The sequence below is a fragment of the Neoarius graeffei genome, chromosome 12, assembly GCF_027579695.1.
Source record: "Neoarius graeffei isolate fNeoGra1 chromosome 12, fNeoGra1.pri, whole genome shotgun sequence".
Classification (NCBI taxonomy): Eukaryota; Metazoa; Chordata; class Actinopteri; order Siluriformes; family Ariidae; genus Neoarius; species Neoarius graeffei.
In genome coordinates, this window is record NC_083580.1 from 50,862,579 (window position 1) to 50,882,988 (window position 20,410).

Here is a 20,410-nt window from a genome sequence, read left to right on the forward strand (position 1 = left end):
TTGCTCCAATCGAGTAGGAGCATACTGAGTGGCAGTGAGTATTCAAGGGGTACACATGAGGCCTCAGTGGACTCCAGCTGTAATTAAAACCTGATTCAACATGCGGCATTGGGGAATGCACAGTTGCTGAAGGTGAGGTGTGTACATGAGGATGTTCACAAGCATTTGCTGCTGCCCATCATTTTCCAATTTAGGGGTGAAAAGCATAGTGTGGAGGCAGCAGTTAGCCCTCACCTCACTCATCCACAAATCCTGGGGACAAGTTGTCTGGGGGTTTAAAGTATGAGCAAAGCACCTATTTGTGAACGGGTCCTGCTGTAGTGAAACTGGAGGGGAATTCCACTGCAGCCTTATCTGGGGAGGCAGTCTCAGGGCCATCACACCATGCGTCAGCTTCACACCATGGGGACACAGAGTGGGGAGGGCTCTGCATCTCCACTCTCTGCAGGGAATTCCCTTTGGGATTTCCCATTGGAGCAGGCACAAGACTCTGGGACATGCTTTTGACCAAGTGTGAGAAATTGATGTTCCAAACCTCCAACCTAATGTTGCACTATCCTACCAATATTTTTCTATTATTAAAGATGGGTTATATTAACTGATGCAGGACATTTGCACAGGAGAAGAAATGACCCAGGTGTTGGTTCTCAATAGCTGCAGGGTACTTTTGGATGCAGTGCTGCGGAGGCACTCTTCCATGTGATCTCTCAAGTCAGGATTCCGAAAAAGATCCAGACTGATCAAGGCACAACATTCATGTCACGCACACTTTGCAAACTGTCCGGATTAAATCAACTCGTACCAGGGTTTACCACCCACAAACGGACAGGCTGAAACACTTAAACATATGGACAGTCGAAAGTCACACTTGGAAGATGGCTCTGGACACTTATAGTAATGCATTTATGGCTGAGGACTACAGTTGACTTGCTAACTTTAAGACTGCAGTTGTCATGAACAGTTCTGCACTCAAGTCTCCATCAATGAACAGTTTATAACTAACAAAACAGAGTTCATGTTAAAACTAATGATTTTCCTGGTTACACAGTTATACTTTTTGACTATATAGGACAGTTATAGAAGCAAGTTATTTATAAAAATCACGCTATCTGTTATCACCCAAATGAGGATGGGTTCCCTTTTGAGTCTGGTTCCTCTCAAAAGTTTCTTCCTTGTGTCTGAGGGAGTTTTTCCTTGCCACAGGCTTGCTCACTGGGGATAAAATTAGCCCATGTTTAAAGTCTATCATTTTCTGTCAAGCTGCTTTGCAACAGTGTCTCTTGTTAAAAGCATTATACAAATAAACTTGACTTGATTCTTATGCTCATTCATGACAACGCCAGAAACTGGGACAGGTGGTTGGAACCCCTTATATTTGCAGTAAGAGAAGTCCCACAAGTCTCCACGGGGTTCTTCTCACTTGAATTATTGTATTGTTGCAAGCCTCATGGATGTCATTAGGGAAAGCTGGGAGGAGGGACCGTCTACTATTAAAAATGAAATTCAGTACATTCTTGACCTGAGAGCAGAACTCCACACACTGAGTGACCTAACCCAGGAGAATTTGCTCCATGCACAAGAAAAATCCTGGCTGGATAACAGGGGGATCCAGCTACATGAATTTGCACGAGGAGATTAAGTGCTCATTTTACTACCCATGTCACGCTCTAAATTACTCGCAAAGTGGAAAGGACCCTTTGAGGATACACACTGAGTCAGAGAAGTCGAAAATGAGGTTGGGTGAATGGATAGAGGCAAAGCACCTCAAAATAACCACCATAATCTCATGAAACTGTGGAGAGAGGCGGTTCCTGTGGCTTTGGCAATGATGGTTCTGGAGAGGGAGAAGCTGGGACTGGAGTTAAGTCTAAAACGTGCAGCCCAATTCACCCTGGTCCCCTGTGGAGACCACCTTTCGCCATCCCAGAGAACACCAGTTTACCAGGTTGCAGGAGCAATTCTCAGTTGTGTTTTTATCTCTACCTGGTCACACTAATTTGATAGAGCACCACATTGAAACTCCTCCAGGGATGGTGGTATGCAGCTGCCCACAGTGATTGGAGCAGCCCGGTGGTTTTGGTCCCCAAAAACCAATGGGTCAGTCCAGTCCAGTGTAAACTTTAGAAAAGTCAATCCGGTGTCTAAATCTGACACATCTGATGCCTTGCATTGATGAACTTTTCAATTGGTTAGGCGTGGCTCATTTTTAGTCCACACTGAGTTTGACTCCGGGACACTGGCAGATTCCCTTGACCCCATTATCCTGTGGGAAAAGGGGGGGGGGGGGGGGGGGGGGGGGAGGCCTTTTCCACTCGGTTCAGTTTACACCAATTTGTCACCTTTCCGCTTGGGTTGTTTGGAGCCCCAGTGATGTTTCACTGACTTATGGACAGAATCCCAAGCCCACACAGTGCATATGCCACTGCCTATTTATAGGACATTACCATTTACAGTAATGATTGGCAGCGGCATTTACAGTATCTGAGGGGTGTCCGGAGATCCTTGAGGCGTGCAGGAGTCACAGCAATTCCAAAGAAGTGTGCAATTGGGTGGGCGGAAGTATGGCATCTGTGCTTCCATTTGGGTCATGGGCAGGCGCACCCCCAAATTCATAAGACTGCAATGATTGCAGCCTGCCTGAGACCCATGACCAAAAAGGGGTGAGGCAGTTCCTGGGGCTGGCTATTACAGAAGGTTTATACCTAATTTTTCAGAGGTCACCATCCCCCCGACTGACCTCGCTAAAAAAGGGGCACAAGATCCGGTCCAGCTGTGCAAACGGGCTTTTGCCCAGGTTAAAGTGGTTTTGTGTGAAGGCCTGCTGTTGCATTCCCCTTATTTTTCTCCCCCTTTCGTCTTGCAGACTGATGCATCAGACAGAGGGCTGGGGGCTGTTTTGTCCCAGGTGGTGGAGGGAGAAAAAGTGTGCTGTGCTGTACATCAACTGCAAGCTCTTGGTGCAAGAGAATAAGTACAACATGATAGAGAAGGTGTGTCTGGCCATCAAGTGGGCAGTCCTCGCTCTCCGACACCACCTGATAGGATGCCCTTTCACACTCTGTTCCAATCACGCCCTGCTTCATCAGCTCCACCGTATGAATGATGCCAACAGGTGCATCACTCATAAGGTATTTGGCTCTGCAGCCATTCAATTTTGAGATGGTCCACAGGCTGGGAGCACAGACGGTGGAGGCAGATTATCTCTCCCACTGATGGGGAGTCAGCTGCAGGCTGGATGGCACCCTCATTTCCCACGAGCCTCAAAAGGGTTAAAATATAGTTTCACATGATAACGCACTGGGGGCTCAACTGATACTAGAGAGTGTTAGAGAATTATACCAGATAATTTTGAATAGCATTCTCATTGTCTCTTGTAAAACTACACAGAAACTGTTAGGGCCCTTTGGATTCAATTGTAGTTGAATACACTTGGCGTACACCTTTAATATTTCAGTAAAATGTAAAAATAAATACATGAGCTTTTGAAATCTGTTCATCTACACTAGAGATATTCAAACTTTTACCCCATAAGCCCCACTTCAATTTTTTTTGACAAAAAACAAACAAAACAAAACAAAGCAAAAAAAAAACCTTGTCAAATTATTGCCCATTATTAACGGGAAAATAAAATTAAATGGAACAAAACCACATTCTTATAATACACCAAAACATTGGAACAGCTAGAAACGTAACGGTACAATTTCATTATAATCTTTTCACAAATCGCTTGTTTAATGGTTTCTCACTTTACAGGAGAACTGTGGTCATGCTATCTGCATTTTGGAAAAGCAGAAATCATTCAATGGAAATGTAAAGTGATGTAACTGAAAATATTGAACAGAATTAATCATCAGTAGTAAAGTATAAAAGTCATGAGTACCTGTAGTCCCCTTCATTAATCATTTGAATTTTATGCAATTTAGTGTGATTTAAACACGTACTACAAAGTAATTTAATAATTAATTTGTGAACTTTTCTGTGTAGTCAACATTATAAAGGCTCAGTCCTAACAGTTTCTGAGGCGCAACTATATTTAAAAAAAATATTTTCAAAGGAAAACTCTGGGATTTTTTTAAACACCTCCCCCCATCTCTCTGGGTCCAAAACGATTGAAACAGGTCCAATACTAAGTGAGAACTCTATAACTCATAACTGCAAAACAGCTTCTGCAACATAATTTTATGGGGAAACCATCTGTGCCAAAGTAAACCACTAAATATTTGTGCATTACTTAGCCTTCACAAATCCTGTGTGGCTTCTCCTTTCATAAACATCAGAAAACAGCCCCCATGCCATAATCACCTACAGGCACTGAATGGGGTGCTGCATCACAGCTTTGTGTTTAATGAATCTTCACACCAAAGGTCTTTACACAGACAGTGCGATGCAAATAAATGATGTGAAAGTGTGAAAAAAAAATATTGACAAATTTAATGCGACGTTAATATTCATATCAAACGCAACGCGATTATGTGAGCATTCCACAAAAAATAATCACATGATGATGGAGTCGACACATGATGAGAAGCTGGTGCTTATTCTTGTACAAAAAAATGGGGAAGGGAGAGAAATTTCTGGGTACGTCCTACCCTGAGAAGTAGGCAAGAACACGAGGAGTTTCACTGCTTGGTTCAGGAGTTGCTGAGACTTCACCACTCAAAGTAGGTTACGGACCATGGACTATACAGTGGTGCTTGAAAGTTTGTGAACCCTTTAGAATTTTCTATATTTCTGCATAAATATGACCAAAAACAACAACAGATTTTCACACAAGTCCTAAAAGTAGACAAAGAGAACCCAGTTAAACAAATGAGACAAAAATATTATACTTGGTCATTTATTTATTGAGGAAAATGATCCAATATTACACATCTGTGAGTGGCAAAAGTATGTGAACCTTTGCTTTCAGTATCTGGTGTGACCCCCTTGTGCAGCAATAGCTGCAACTAAACGTTTCCGGTAACTGTTGATCAGTCCTGCACACCGGCTTGGAGGAATTTTAGCCCATTCCTACGTACAGAAGAGCTTCAACTCTGGAATGTTGGTGGGTTTCCTCACATGAACTGCTCGCTTCAGGTCCTTCCGCAATATTTTGACTGAATTAAGGTCAGGACTTTGACTTGGTCATTCCAAAACATTAACTTTGTTCTTCTTTAACCATTCTTTGGTAGAACAACTTGTGTGCTTAGGGTTGTTGTCTTGCTGCATGACTCACCTTCTCTTGAGATTCAGTTCATGGACAGATGTCCTGACATTTTCCTTTAGAATTCGCTGGTATAATTCAGAATTCATTGTTCCATCAATGATGGCAAGCCATCCTGGCCCAGATGCAGCAAAACAGGCCCAAACCATGATACTACCACCACCATGTTTCACAGATAGGATAAGGTTCTTATGCTGGAATGCAGTGTTTTCCTTTCTCCAAACATAACGCTTCTCATTTAAACCAAAATGTTCTATTTTGGTCTCATCCATCCACAAAACATTTTTCCAATAGCCTTCTGGCTTGTCCACATGACCTTTAGCAAACTGCAGACGAGCAGCAATGTTCTTTTTGGAGAGCAGTGGCTTTCTCCTTGCAACCCTGCCATGCACACCATTGTTGTTCAGTGTTGTCCTGATGGTGGACTCATGAACATTAACATTAGCCAATGTGAGAGAGGCCTTCAGTTGCTTAGAAGTTACCCTGAGGTCCTTTGTGACCTCGCTGACTATTACACGCCTTGCTCTTGGAGTGATCTTTGTTGGTCGGCCACTTGTGGGAGGGTAACAATGGTCTTGAATTTCCTCCATTTGTACACAATCTGTCTGACTGTGGACTGGTGGAATCCAAACTCTTTAGAGATGGTTTTATAACCTTTTCCAGCCTGATGAGCATCAACAACGCTTTTTCTGAGGTCCTCAGAAATCTCCTTTGTTCATGCCATGATATACTTCCACAAACATGTGTTGTGAAGATCAGACTTTGATAGATCCCTGTTCTTTAAATAAAACAGGGTGCCCACTCATACCTGATTGTCATCCCATTGATTGAAAACACCTGACTCGAATTTCACCTTCAAATTAACTGCTGATCCTAGAGGTTCACATACTTTTGCCACTCACAGATATGTAATACTGGATCATTTTCCTCAATAAATAAATGACCAAGTATAATATTTTTGTCTCGTTTGTTTAACTGGGTTCTCTTTATCTACTTTTAGGACTTGTGTGAAAATCTGATGATGCTTTAGGTCATATTTATGCAGAAATATAGAAAATTCTAAAGGGTTCACAAACTTTCAAGCACCACTGTACACCCGTTTTCATTACCAAACTCCCCCCCCGACACTGTCTTTAAAGTCATCATCTTCATAATTTTTGTTTCCCTTGTCAAACAGTTCTGGATTTTGAGACACAAAATGAAAGAAAGACTCCACCACAGTAGTGGATGAGACTCCACTGCACCAGTGTGATGACATTTCCACAACCTGCGCCATAACCTGTGTTCCTTTTGCAGATGAAGTATTAGAGAAATCAAACCTGTTGCAAAGAAATAAATGTTGCTTTTTACACACACACACACACACACACACACACCCAACCATTCATCTTTGATGTGAAAGTGTTAATTTATAGGATAGTCATTCGAAAAAAATATATTGTTGAATGAAAAAATTGTAATGACAAATCACACTGGATGTGTAAAGACCTTTCGAGTTAGAAGATATGTTTAATGAAGCTGCAAGGCCAAAACCCACAAACAACCCCTCACAAAACATAATGCACACTGAAGAGCAAATAGTGTGACCATAGTGCACGAAAGAAAGCAAAAACAAAACAGCATGTTGATGGTAATTACCATCAACATTATTTGTGAAGTGTTAGACTGTATGCTTTGTTGTAGGCATATTTATTTTTCCTAGTCAAAATTTTTAGCCTTTTTTTCCCCCCCGCTTTTGGACAAAAACTGAAAAAGTTTTTTCAGTGATTACACTGGGGAACAATTTGAAAAAAAAATTTTCTGTTGAGTTAGATTTTTATGCTGATTAAAACTAAAATTGGCATGCTGATTCCAAAATTGCAGTCAGTTTTTTTCTAGCACGTCAAGTTTTTTCTCCACAGCTTACCCTCCAGATAAGCAAAATTCCACTGTAGTAAGACTATTTGAAGGCTATGGAAGAATGTTATCAGGGTAGATGGGATGTACATATGATGGCTGACTATTGTTGGAGCATAAATTTTTACCTTAACTACTTGCACAGGCGGCATGGTGGTGTAGTGGTTAGCACGGTCGCCTCACAGCAAGAAGGTTCCGGGTTTGAACCCAGCGGCCGGCGAGGGCCTTTCTGTGTGGAGTTTGCATGTTCTCCCCGTGTCTGTGTGGGTTTCCTCCGGGTGCTCCGGTTTCCCCCACAGTCCAAAGACATGCAGTTAGGTTAACATGGGGTGGTCTTGGGCTGAGGTGCCCTTGAGCAAGGTACCGAACCCCTGACTGCTCCCCGGGTGCTCTGGTGTGGCTGCCCACTGCTCTGAGTGTGTGTGCGCGCGTGTGTTCACTGCTTCGGATGGGTTAAATGCAGAGGATGAGTTTCACTGTGCTTGAAGTGTGCATGTGACGAATAAAGGTTTCTTCTTCTTCTTGCACACAATTATAATTACAGTAGCCATATCCTTTGTAAAAACATAATAGCGTTAAATAAACATTGCAGTCATGCCTGTTTCTTTCATACTTCATTGTATGTCAATATTTGTAAATTTTTATAAAACAAGCACATATCTGTTAAGTAGAGTATTTTTCATATTTTTTAAGAAAATGGGGATCCTATAGTTCAAAAACTTGACGTGATAGAGAAAAACTGAGATCAGTTTTGGATTCCGCACCCAAAAATTAGTTAAAAACAGCTGTCAGACCTAACTCAACAAAAATTGTGTTCCCCAGTGTTATTTTTGGCTGAAACACTGGGATATAGCCCTCCTGTGGAGGGCGGCCCCATGTGGACAGTTGGGGGTCGCGCCTGGAGGATGCTCCGGACTCTTGCAGTGGTGCTTTTGTGGCTGGGGACTGCAGTTGACTCACTGACTTTTGGACTGCAGTTGTCGTGAGTGGTTTTGCGCTCGGGTTTCCGTTGGTGGGGGGTTTATGGCATCAACGAAGCTGACTCTATGTTAGGATTGTTAATGTTATAGTCATGTTGTCTGTTGTTGCCCAAATGAGGATGGGTTCCCTTTTGAGTCTGGTTCCTCTCGAGGTTTTTTCCTCATGTCGTCTGAGGGAGTTTTTCCTTGCCACCGTCGCCACAGGCTTGCTCATTGGGGATAGATTTGGGATAAAATTAGCTCATATTTTAAGTCGTTCAAATTCTGTAAAGCTGCTTTGCGACAATGTTTATTGTTAAAAGCGCTACACAAATAAACTTGACTTGATATAGTTAACTCATTATATACTGTACTTATTTAATGATGGTTAAGTCAAAGACACATTGTGAAATAAAATTTTTCACAATAAACTCAAAATTTCCATATACCAGGATAGAAAGCAAGAACATCTTATCAGAGCATATTTCAAGTGGAAGCCCTGTGCTGACCTGGCGACTTGTCCAGGGTGTGCCCCGCCTTTCGCCCGTAGTCAGCTGGGATAGGCTCCAGCTTGCCTGCGACCCTGTAGAACAGGATAAAGCGGCTACAGATAATGAGATGAGATTTCAAGTGGAGAGCTCAAAACACCTGCAGAACTGTCATCCATTCTGGATTCTCATGTTGATTGGCTCATCTGCTGTTTTTATTAAGGAAGAAAGAAAGAAAACTGCTGTTTTGGCATATTTTTGCGTTCTGCTGTTAACATGCAAAGCTCCCGCGGAAAGTTCAGCAAGCCTGAAATGGTCATTTAAATTTTGTTTATTTTTCATCTAACTCTAAAAACCCCTCCAACCAGAACTCCTTCATGCCCCATAGTTTGAATAACATGGATTAAAGCAAAAAAAAAAAAAAAATCATCTGACTGAAAAAAAAAGCTCCATGTCGTTGGCCCCTACCACATTAGCGATGCGTCAAGTTTTAAACGCCGTGTTGTCCATTATCCCCTCGGCCCCTACTTATAGTACATTTACATAATTTTAACAATGACTAAAGCTAAGGCAAGACTTTACCATTGTCATTACTGGCTATAAATGATGAAACATCAAGTTTTCAGCACAAAGTGCAAATTTATTTCAACAATACTTTAGTAATGCACAACAGTGGTTCAGAGAAAAGTGCAAGTGCAGTCGAACTTGAACCATGCTTTCAAAAGAGTAGAACAGAAAGAACTTGCAAGAAAAGTAAAGTGAAAGTTCACTGTGGCAGCGGGGGCGTGGTCAAGCGCCGGTCGGTGACAGGAGGGCGGAGTCAGGGAAGGTAAGTGGCAGAATCACGACACCTGAGAACAATTAACCTGTGTTTGTGTGTGTCTTCCCAGTGACCGCGCCCTATTTAAGGAGGGAGAGTGAGAGCAGAGGGGTGATCTCCGGACTAGACGCTGGCTGTGTGTGTGTGTCTAGGCAATATAACGTTGTTCACTGAAAAGTGTGGCAATAAAGCCATTTTGCAAACCTGATCTCTGTCCTGCCGTCCTCAGTGCTCCACCCACACGTAGGGAGTCTTACAGTGGTGCCGAAACCCGGGACGTGGAGCACCAAATCAGCAGCCCCATGGAATCCTCCCCGTTCGCCGATCTGGTCCACGCCCTCGCCACGGCTCAGCAAAGCCAGCACCAGGCACTCGTCACGCTCCGAAAGGAGCAGGAGCAGCGCTTCGAAGCCCTGGTGCTGGCCCAGCAGGAAGACCGCGAGGCGTTCCGGCATCTCCTCGCGTCGGCGGGGTCCACCAGCGCTCCGGCCGCGGGCCCGTCTCCCCTCATCGTCACCAAGATGGGCCCGCAGGACGACCCCGAGGCGTTCATCACATTGTTCGAACAGGTCGCCGAAGCCTCGGGGTGGCCGATGGAGCAGCGCGCGGCGCGCCTCCTCCCCCTGCTCACGGGAGAGGCACAGCTGGCCGCGCTACAGCTCCCCGCCGACCGCCGGCTGGCCTACGCGGACCTCCGCCGGGCCGTCCTCCAGCGCGTGGGGCGCACCCCAGAGCAACAGCGCCAGCGCTTCCGCGCGCTGCGACTGGAGGAAGTTGGCCGGCCGTTCGCGTTCGGCCAGCAGCTCCGGGACGCCTGCTGGCGGTGGCTGAGGGCCAACCATCGCGACGCCGAGGGAATCGTCGACCAGGTGGTACTGGAACAGTTCGTCGCCCGCTTACCAGACGGAACTGCGGAGTGGGTCCAGTGCCACCGCCCGGCGTCGCTGGATCAGGCAGTCGAGCTGGCGGAGGATCATCTGGCGGCTGTCCCGGCGGCAGGACAGCAGATGGCATCGTCGCTTCTCTCCTCTTCTCTCTCTCTCTCTCCCCCTCCTCCTGTGTCCCGTCCTCGCCCCATTCCCCCACCGCGGAGGCGGGGGCCGGCTCCACCCCAGCTGGCCTGCCGCACCCGCGGTGCCCTCCCGTTTCTCCCTTCTGTGTCTGTCTCTCCCCCACCTCAGGTGAGTGAGCCCCAGATCACCGGTGCAGAGGGAAAGCCCGGGCCGGTTTGCTGGCGCTGCGGGGAGCCGGGCCACCTTCATCAGCAGTGCACAGCAATGGAAGTGGGCGCGGTGGTTCGGATCCCCGACACGCCAGAGGCCGCCCTCGATCGGGCCGGAGCGTATCGCATACCGGTGAGTATCCAAGGGGCTACATATCAGGCGTTGGTGGATTCTGGTTGTAATCAGACCTCAATTCGCCAAAGCCTGGTTCAAAACGAGGCATTGGGGGGAGCACAGGGGGTGAAGGTGTTATGTGTGCACGGGGATGTTCACCGCTACCCTTTGGTGTCGGTCCACATTATTTTCAGAGGGGAAAAATTTATAGTGAAGGCGGCGGTTAATCCTCGCCTTACCCACTCTTTAATTTTGGGGACTGATTGGCCGGGATTTCGGGGTTTAATGACACGCCTAGTAGAGAGTGGGTCCTGCCATTTGACAGGAGGAGGTCCCGGTGTCGCTTTGGCGGGAGCAGCTGTCACAGAGCCGTCTACGTCATCTCCGCGTCAGAGTGAGGAGCCGCCGGCTCCTCCTCTCTCTATTGGGGAATCCCTCGCAGATTTCCCATTAGAGCAGTCGCGAGACGAGACTCTGCGGCATGCGTTTGACCAAGTGAGAGTAATCGATGGTCAAACGCTCCCGCCGAACGCCACCCCGTCCTTCCCCTACTTCGCGATTATGAAGGATAGATTATACCGAGTGACACAGGACACTCAAACTAAAGAGCGAGTCACGCAGCTTTTAATTCCGAAAAGCCGCCGGGAATTGGTATTCCAGGCGGCTCACTTTAATCCCATGGCTGGACACTTGGGGCAGGATAAAACACTAGCCCGGATAATGGCCCGATTCTATTGGCCGGGGATTCGCGGCGATGTCCGTAGGTGGTGTACGGCATGCCGCGAATGCCAGTTAGTAAACCCAGCGGCCATTCCAAAAGCGCCTTTGCGCCCTCTACCGTTAATCGAGACCCCGTTTGAAAGAATTGGGATGGATCTCGTCGGGCCATTAGATCGGTCAGCACGAGGGTACCGCTTTATATTAGTTCTGGTGGACTATGCAACGCGATACCCGGAAGCAGTGCCTCTGCGCAATATCTCAGCATGCAGTATTGCAGAGGCACTCTTCCGCGTCATCTCCCGAGTTGGAATCCCGAAAGAGATTCTGACTGATCAAGGCACTACGTTTATGTCACGAACACTGCGCGAACTGTATGGGTTATTGGGGATTAAGCCGATCCGCACCAGCGTGTATCACCCACAAACGGACGGTTTGGTAGAACGATTCAACCGCACCCTCAAAAATATTATTAAAAAATTCTTAAGTGAGGACGCACGTAATTGGGATAAGTGGCTCGAACCCTTGCTGTTCTCAGTGCGAGAGGTCCCCCAAGCCTCCACGGGGTTCTCCCCGTTCGAATTATTATATGGGCGTAAGCCGCGTGGCATCCTGGACGTGCTGCGGGAAAATTGGGAGGAGGGACCTTCACAAAGTAAGAATGAAATTCAGTACGTTATGGACCTGCGCGCAAAACTCCACACGCTCACCCACCTAACTCAGGAGAATTTGCGGCAGGCCCAGGAACGGCAAGCCCGCCTGTACAACAAGGGTACGCGCCTTAGAGAGTTCACTCCGGGAGATAAGGTACTCGTACTGTTGCCCACGTCGAGCTCCAAATTGATCGCCAAGTGGCAAGGACCCTTTGAGGTCACACGGCGAGTCGGGGATGTCGACTATGAGGTGAGGCGAACGGACAGGGGTGGGGCGCTACAGATTTACCACCTCAATCTGCTTAAACTCTGGAACGAGGAGGTCCCTGTGGCGTTGGTGTCGGTAGTTCCGGAGAAGGCGGAGCTGGGGCCGGAGGTTCAAAAAAGAACATTGGCATCACGTACCTCTCCGGTCCCCTGTGGAGACCACCTCTCCCCGACCCAACTCACGGAGGTCGCCCAGTTGCAGACCGAGTTTTCGGATGTGTTCTCGCCCCTGCCCGGTCGCACTAACCTCATAGAGCACCACATAGAGACACCCCCGGGGGTGGTAGTGCGTAGCCGCCCTTACAGGCTACCCGAACACAAAAAAAAGGTGGTTCGGGAAGAACTTCAGACCATGCTCGAAATGGGCATCGTCGAGGAGTCCCACAGTGACTGGAGCAGCCCGGTGGTCTTGGTACCCAAGGCCGACGGGTCGGTCCGGTTCTGTGTGGACTATAGAAAAGTCAACGGGGTGTCTAAATTCGATGCGTACCCAATGCCTCGTATTGATGAGCTGCTCGACCGACTCGGCACTGCTCGATTTTATTCGACACTGGATTTGACGAAGGGATATTGGCAGATCCCCTTGACTCCACTATCCCGAGAAAAAACGGCCTTTTCCACACCGTTTGGTTTACACCAATTCGTCACCCTTCCGTTTGGGCTGTTTGGGGCGCCCGCGACGTTTCAGCGGCTGATGGACAGAGTCCTCCGCCCTCACGCCACGTATGCGGCAGCATATTTAGATGACATCATCATCTATAGCTATGACTGGCAGCGGCACCTCGAACATCTGAGGGCCGTCCTTAGGTCGCTGAGGCGAGCGGGGCTCACAGCCAACCCAAAGAAGTGTGCGATTGGGCGGGTGGAAGTACGGTACCTGGGCTTCCACTTGGGCAACGGGCAGGTGCGTCCCCAAATTAATAAGACGGCAGCAATTGCGGCCTGCCCGAGGCCCAAGACCAAAAAGGGGGTGAGACAGTTCCTGGGGCTGGCTGGCTATTATCGTAGGTTTATACCTAATTATTCGGACGTCACCAGCCCGCTGACTGATCTCACTAAAAAGGGGGCACCAGATCCGGTCCAGTGGACGGAGCAGTGCCAGCGGGCTTTCTCAGAGGTAAAGGCTGCACTGTGTGGGGGGCCACTTCTACACTCCCCTGACTTTTCTCTCCCCTTTGTGTTGCAGACCGATGCGTCGGACAGAGGGCTGGGGGCGGTTTTGTCCCAGGAGGTGGAGGGGGAGGACCGCCCTGTCCTGTATATCAGCAGGAAGCTGTCGGTGCGTGAGGGGCGCTACAGCACCATCGAGAAAGAGTGTCTGGCCATCAAGTGGGCGGTTCTCGCCCTCCGGTACTACCTACTGGGGCGCCCTTTCACCCTCTGTTCGGACCACGCGCCCCTCCAGTGGCTCCACCGCATGAAAGATGCCAACGCGCGGATCACCCGTTGGTATCTGGCGCTCCAACCCTTTAATTTCAAGGTGGTCCACAGGCCGGGGGCGCAGATGGTCGTGGCGGACTTCCTCTCCCGTCGGGGGGGGGGAGTCGGCTGCAGGCTGGACGGCCGCCCGGCCTGAGTCGGGCGGTGGGGGTATGTGGCAGCGGGGGCGTGGTCAAGCGCCGGTCGGTGACAGGAGGGCGGAGTCAGGGAAGGTAAGTGGCAGAATCACGACACCTGAGAACAATTAACCTGTGTTTGTGTGTGTCTTCCCAGTGACCGCGCCCTATTTAAGGAGGGAGAGTGAGAGCAGAGGGGTGATCTCCGGACTAGACGCTGACTGTGTGTGTGTGTCTAGGCAATATAACGTTGTTCACTGAAAAGTGTGGCAATAAAGCCATTTTGCAAACCTGATCTCTGTCCTGCCGTCCTCAGTGCTCCACCCACACGTAGGGAGTCTTACATTCACTTTTTCTGCTTCTTCGCAGTGAAGCCAAAGGCATCTAGTTTTTTGCCATAGCTTCCATAGACTTTTTTTATGGCAAACTACACAAAAGCACACACCTGCCATTTTCATCTTTTTGCACCATGAACTAAATGGCTTGCCATTATCGCCCATTTCATTTAGCCAAGCCCATCTCCACTTAGGTGGGGTTTACATTAGACCGTATCAGCGGATCATCAGATTAACGTTTTTAAAACGATTAGCATGCACACAGCAACGCCAATACACGATTCGCGTGCACATAGCAACGCCAATACGCTCGGCTCCGCAGGCATCCTGCGCTCCAAATCACTCCGCCCTGAACAGCGAGTGCCCTCTGGAGGGTGCGCACTCCGGCCCTGCGCAGCTCACAGAGCGCGCGAGTATAGCGCACGAGCAGTGATTTGGGACTGAGCCGCGATTTGGGACTGAGGCGCTGTGTGTGTGATCTCAGTGCATGTCGGGCATGCGCGTCACTTACCACTTGCAAGTGGAAGGATGGCAAGCCTAAAGACAATCATAACTACACAATGGGCAGTATTTGCATCAGTATTTGCAGTATTTTCATACTTTTATACTCTTTAATGAAAGGTGATACAAGGCGGAAGTCCGCGCCATTTTTCAGCAGTCGCGTCACATGACCAACGCCAGCGAATCAGGAAGGTGGATGTCACAGTGACGTTGTCCAATGACGACGCCAGCTAGAGCTCAGCACAGCGTATCCGCGTATTCTCAATGTTTACACAGCACCGGACCAGACACGATTTGGATTGAATACGTGGACCCTGGCGGATTCCCGTTTCCCGGCGTTTTAATGTAAACGGACAGTGCATCCACGAAGAAAACGAGACAGATACGGTCTAATGTAAACTTGGCCTTATTCTTTACCATTTTGTCGATGTCTGACACATCTGTGCCTTCATTTAAAAGAAGCGCGTCCATGCTGGCAAAACCGAAAGTAATTTGACGTGCTCTAGTGATGGAAATCGAAGGGCCTATGTCCGGTGGCCTTATATGCAGTACTCGAGTTGGGGGGGGGGGGATGTAGGGGGAGGCATCCCCCTTCTGAAATAAAAATCTCAAATCATTCCCCTTATAAAACGGCCATCCCCCCATCACATCTCTTGTGCCATTTTACCGATTAATGTGGAAATTAGCCTACTATTATTTTAACAAATACTACTACCATTTCAACATTAGAGGCTTTGCGCAGTGATAGCTTACATGTAGCCGGATAAAAAAGACGCATATTTATTTATTCGGTTGCACCTCTCATTCACACCTATACGGAGGTTTCAGTCACTGAAAACAGCTACTTTTGCAAACTCGGGGCAGAGTGGAGATTTCTGAAAACTCCATCTTCAGACACACGTGTAAATCGGGAAAATGAAGCAACAGTGGGCGAGAGGGCGCGCGTGAATATAATGAGTCATAGGTGTGAATCTTTCACCGAATGCCAATTGTCCCAGTTCTTCATGAAATCACACGCGCACGCACAAATTCATTAGGTTAACTTTCAAATAACTGTTCTTGTGCACTTGCGACACCGGAGCCACTTTCCTGAATTTTGAGCTTCGGAGTATTGGCTTCTTTATCTATTTAATCAATGAATTTATTTGTCACATACATTAAATTACTAATGTAAACCATTAGTAGCCTATTTAAGCAATAGCTGTTTTCTCCACTGTTTTCCGACCTTTTGTGCTTAGTGAATGAGACACTTCATTACACTCCACTGACCGACTTCCAATTCCGGACTTGTTTGAAAATGTAAAATATAGGCCTACGAGATGTTTTTTTGGGACTTAATTCGCGTTGCTCCTTCACTATTAATTTTTGAGACTGACGAGGCACTAAATACTGTGGAATTATTTTCTCCTTACTATGAAGTTTGGCATCTTAAACAAGTGTCGGGAAATCTTGCAGCCCGACTCTGCAGCCTCCAATGTTTAAGCGAACTGCTGAAACCATAATGTTTAAAGATTAAATCGTAGGCTAATCAAACCAAAGAAAAACACAGCCTTTCCAGAACGTTGTCTGCCGAAGCCTGTTTAACCTACAAAAGGCTTAATAGCATAGGTCTTGCTGCGGCTTCAACTTTTTCACCTGATCACCTTTCAATAGGCAAATATCATTATTACTACTACTACAAAAGGCCTAGTATTAGTAGTAGACAAGTAACCTAGTTGCCTAGTAGTCGGACAGCCAAATAGTTTCATCAGTGGCCTACGCCGAGCCTCCCCAGGACAAGACAGTAGCGGAGGCTGTATTTATTTATTTATGCCTATCTAGCGCAACAACTTATTCCTTTACATATACTCAAACATAGCACAAGAAAGGGTTCAACAACAGGCAATCACAGCAGCATGGTGAAGTTCTAAATCACATCGGTGTCAGACCTATGGGCCTACCCCCCTTTTTTTCCCTCGGATCTGCATCACTCTCATTATTGACCTTTAGTGCTCCCAGTTGACGGAAATCCGTCGTAGCGACGGAAAACTTTAATCCATGATAACTCTGAGCTACACTATCTACAAATTTGTGTCCAGCCTTTGTGTGTCTTGAATCACTGACAAGAAAAAAGGGCCTGTGGTTTAAAAAAACAAAACAAAACCCATTTACACATTTTTAAAGGTCCCATATCTGAGACTGTTTTTGTATTTTATCCCCTCCCCCTTTCATTTTTTCATGCCATTTTCCCCAACTCTTATCCCTCAGAATTAAACAGGCTGTTTTTAAGGACTCCCAAGTGGCCTTTAGGCTCACCTTTAGGCTCTGGTTCTCCAGTCTGACTGTAGTGCTCTCTGTGGTTATACTGTGCAGCCGGTCCAGAAGTCCATCTCTCTCTGCTCGGGTTTTCTCCTCAAGCACATGCAACTGTTCCGTCATGTCTGTGATCCGGCTAAATGGAACCAAATGGATGGTCTATTAAGGGGTTCTGGAAACCATATGTCCATATTGACCAAAAAAGACACTATTAAACACTTTGGTGCTCACCCATTCAGCAGTGTGAGCTCCAGCTCCAGCTGGCCTTTCTCCTTCAGTTCTTTTGAGTGCCGACTGCTCCAGTTCTCCGCAGTTGAAACAGCATCTGCCAGCCGGGCTTCCTACAATTCACATAAAAAGTGAAGCGTTAAACAATAGTGATTTGCTGGTTTCATGAAGAAGTGACAGTTCTTGATATTTATCTTGGATAACCCAAAGATACACTATAACAAAATAAAATTTAAGCCTGTTTCTGAGCCCTATGATTTCTGCAATGTGTGGAATTAAAATACTTCAAAGAAGACATTCAACTACAAAATGACTGGAGGACAGGAATTTGAACTAAATATGATCAGACAGCAACACGTTTCTGTTCACTTGTCCTGCTTTGTGCTGTAGGTTTTATGACAAATTGCTTGAGAAATAAAAACAGTACAATGTTGTTTTTTAGCACAAAAAACAATAAGAACCCAGATTATTTTGTCTTTTAAGACAGTGGTGGCTTGTATTGTGTCATACACTGGTCAATATTCCAAGCAAGAACCTTTGGTAACAAAGCTTTTGCAGACTCCAAACCGGGTCTCTCAGTGCTCTCACCATTTCAGTCAGCTGAGCATTGAGGTGTCCTGCAGTATCCTCACTACGCTCTGCTCTCTGTTTCAGTGCCCGTGTAGCTTTCTTCAGTGCTTCTTTATCCACCTCAGCCCGCTTCCTCAGCTCTCGCATCTGCGCCTGCACATGCTCAAGCTCTCCTTGTTGCTGACCAGCTGCTCGCTCCAGGTTCTAAACCAATTACAGAAAAGAAACAGTGGCAATGTGTTAATGATGCTGGCTCAGGAGACAGACTGCATGGTGGTTTTTTTTTTTTAATTTTGCTAAATCCTGTAAAGAAAAAAAAAAAGAATATAATTTGTAAATTACCATTTTGTGGCAGTGATGCTGGGCAGCTACTTTAAAAAATTGCAGTTAGCTAAAGCAGCAATCTGTGTCATGACAAAAGTAGCTTAGCTACACTACTCTTCTTAAGAAGAAACCTTTATTTGGTCACATGCACACTTCAAGCACAGTCTGAAGCATCTGAAGCAGTGAACACACGCGCACACACACTCGGAGCAGTGGGCAGCCACACCAGAGCGCCCGGGGAGCAGTCAGGGGTTCGGTACCTTGCTCAAGGGCACCTCAGCCCAAGGCTGCCCCACGTCAACCTAACTGCATGTCTTTGGATTGTGGGGGAAACCGGAGCACCCGGAGGAAACCCACGCAGACACGGGGAGAACATGCAAACTCCACACAGAGAGGCCCTCGCCGGCCGCTGGGTTCGAACCTGGAACCTTCTTGTGAGGCGACCGTGCTAACCACTACACCACCGTGCCGTTAAGAGTTCTTTACACAACTCTTCTCAATACTATACTGGTTGGAAAATATCCATCATGTGAAAAATTCTCTTCTTTTAATTGTCTTAATTTCCCCATATTACATAAATTGAATTATTGTTAATATGAAATTAATATTAACAATAACATCATCATCACCACCATCGTCTTACTTTCGCGATTTGCATTTTTATGTAGAATTTTCAGGATTGGGGATAAAGCAGTGCATTTTGATTTATTTAACAATCTCAGAAGAAAAGAATGATAAAATAAAACAAATCAAAATAATAAAAAATTAATCGAAAGAATCTGAGACAAACAATTTGTTTGTGGAAACAGTTTAGTCTTGTGTATAGTCATTAAATTTAAGCGGTATATGTATGTTGTGCATGTTAATAAAATGTATTATTTTTTTCGTGGTGCGGTTTCCATCAAATCCTGCGCTCTGATTGGCTGGCGAGCGGGTCCGTATCCTACAGTACAGACCCCAGTTACGGACCTCTGGCGACTCGCTCGTTCACAACAACAACAAACATAGCAGAATTTTTGGTCAACATTTATCTTTTTTTATAAGATTTATTTATAAGATTATCAAAAATCGTATACATTTTTGCCAGCATTTCTCAGAATAGCATTAATTTTACGGCATGGATAGCGATAACGACAGTGTTCACAGCGAAAGCGAGTTTTATGACCCTGAGGAAGAAGAAGTAAAAGAAAACATTTCAGGAGAAAGCTAAAAACTTCTAACCTCTGCTAATGCCGAGCAAAAACATGGCTGGATCCTGAATGACTCCTATTTGTATAAATAGGGGACTACATAGGCAGCAAAATCTAGTTTTTTTTCCTGCCATGGAAGTGCACTTGTATACCGAGGAGGAAGCCATTTGCATTACAGCCGTGAATGAGGATTCAAAATGGCGGCTCGGCTCGGTTTTCCCTTTTGGGCGCTCTTGTTTTCTGTTAGAATTTTGGTAAAAAAAAAAAATTTAAATATATTATTTACCAGCTTAAGGTCGGTCCGTATGGTGAAATACTGTGACCTCAGCCTTGAATACTGACCTCGGCCAGAGGGCCTCGCTCAGTACTTTCAAGACCTCGGTCACGGTATTTCACCATATGGACCTCCCAGCTGGTAAATAGCATTTATATATATGATGTGACCTGATGTAAGGCTCTTAACTGAAAAAAAAAATTATTGATGCTAAGATATTAAGTGGCTGTTCAACTAATTAACAGCCACACTGTTAAGTTTACTAGCCATGCAGTGCTTATATTTAGCTCAGCTAACCACTGAGGCAGATACAATTAGATGTCTAAGATTTTACTTATTTCATTAGGATATTTTTCAAAAATTTTGTTTGAAGGAATAAAGTACTGGAACATAAAGCAAGCTACCTTAATCTGGACGGAAAGGCGGTTATTTTCTGCCTCCCTGTTTCGTAGTTGACCCTGCAGATGAGCTCGGGTCGATTCCAGGGACTTGGACAGCTCACTCGTGGTTTTCACATGTTCCTGTCATGATGAGTGTGTTAAATATTACACATTATAAGCTACACTGGAGGCCTAACTGTAAAAATGTAGATGTGGATTTGCTCAGAGGACCTTCTCGTTCTCTAAAAGACAGGCAAGGTCAGAGACTTCTTTCTCTTTATCCTGAAGCGTCATCTGAAGATGCTACAGAGGAAAGACATTCTCAGTGTTCTACTCTCAGGATCCGTGTACAGTAACAAGGGTGTTTACATACTGATTATAATGTATTATAATGTATTATAATTATTATTATTATTA

At 46.1% G+C, this 20,410-nt stretch overlaps 1 protein-coding gene across 5 annotated transcripts in view; it reads right to left on the minus strand.

The window, feature by feature from the left end:
• odf2a (outer dense fiber of sperm tails 2a) overlaps window positions 1-20,410 on the minus strand; it is a 129,385-nt gene that overhangs the window by 70,109 nt on the left and 38,866 nt on the right. For all 5 annotated transcript variants that reach the window (XR_009655754.1, XR_009655752.1, XR_009655755.1 and 2 more), the window contains 5 exons: window positions 20,225-20,296; window positions 20,018-20,134; window positions 17,844-18,029; window positions 17,259-17,368; window positions 17,028-17,163 (listed from right to left, as the gene is read on the minus strand). Coding sequence is in view for 1 of the 5 variants with exons in the window: in XM_060935981.1 (XP_060791964.1) it covers window positions 17,028-17,163; window positions 17,259-17,368; window positions 17,844-18,029; window positions 20,018-20,134; window positions 20,225-20,296 (621 nt within the window). In the remaining 4 variants the exon portion in view is untranslated. The remainder of the gene's footprint in view (window positions 1-17,027; window positions 17,164-17,258; window positions 17,369-17,843; window positions 18,030-20,017; window positions 20,135-20,224; window positions 20,297-20,410) is intronic.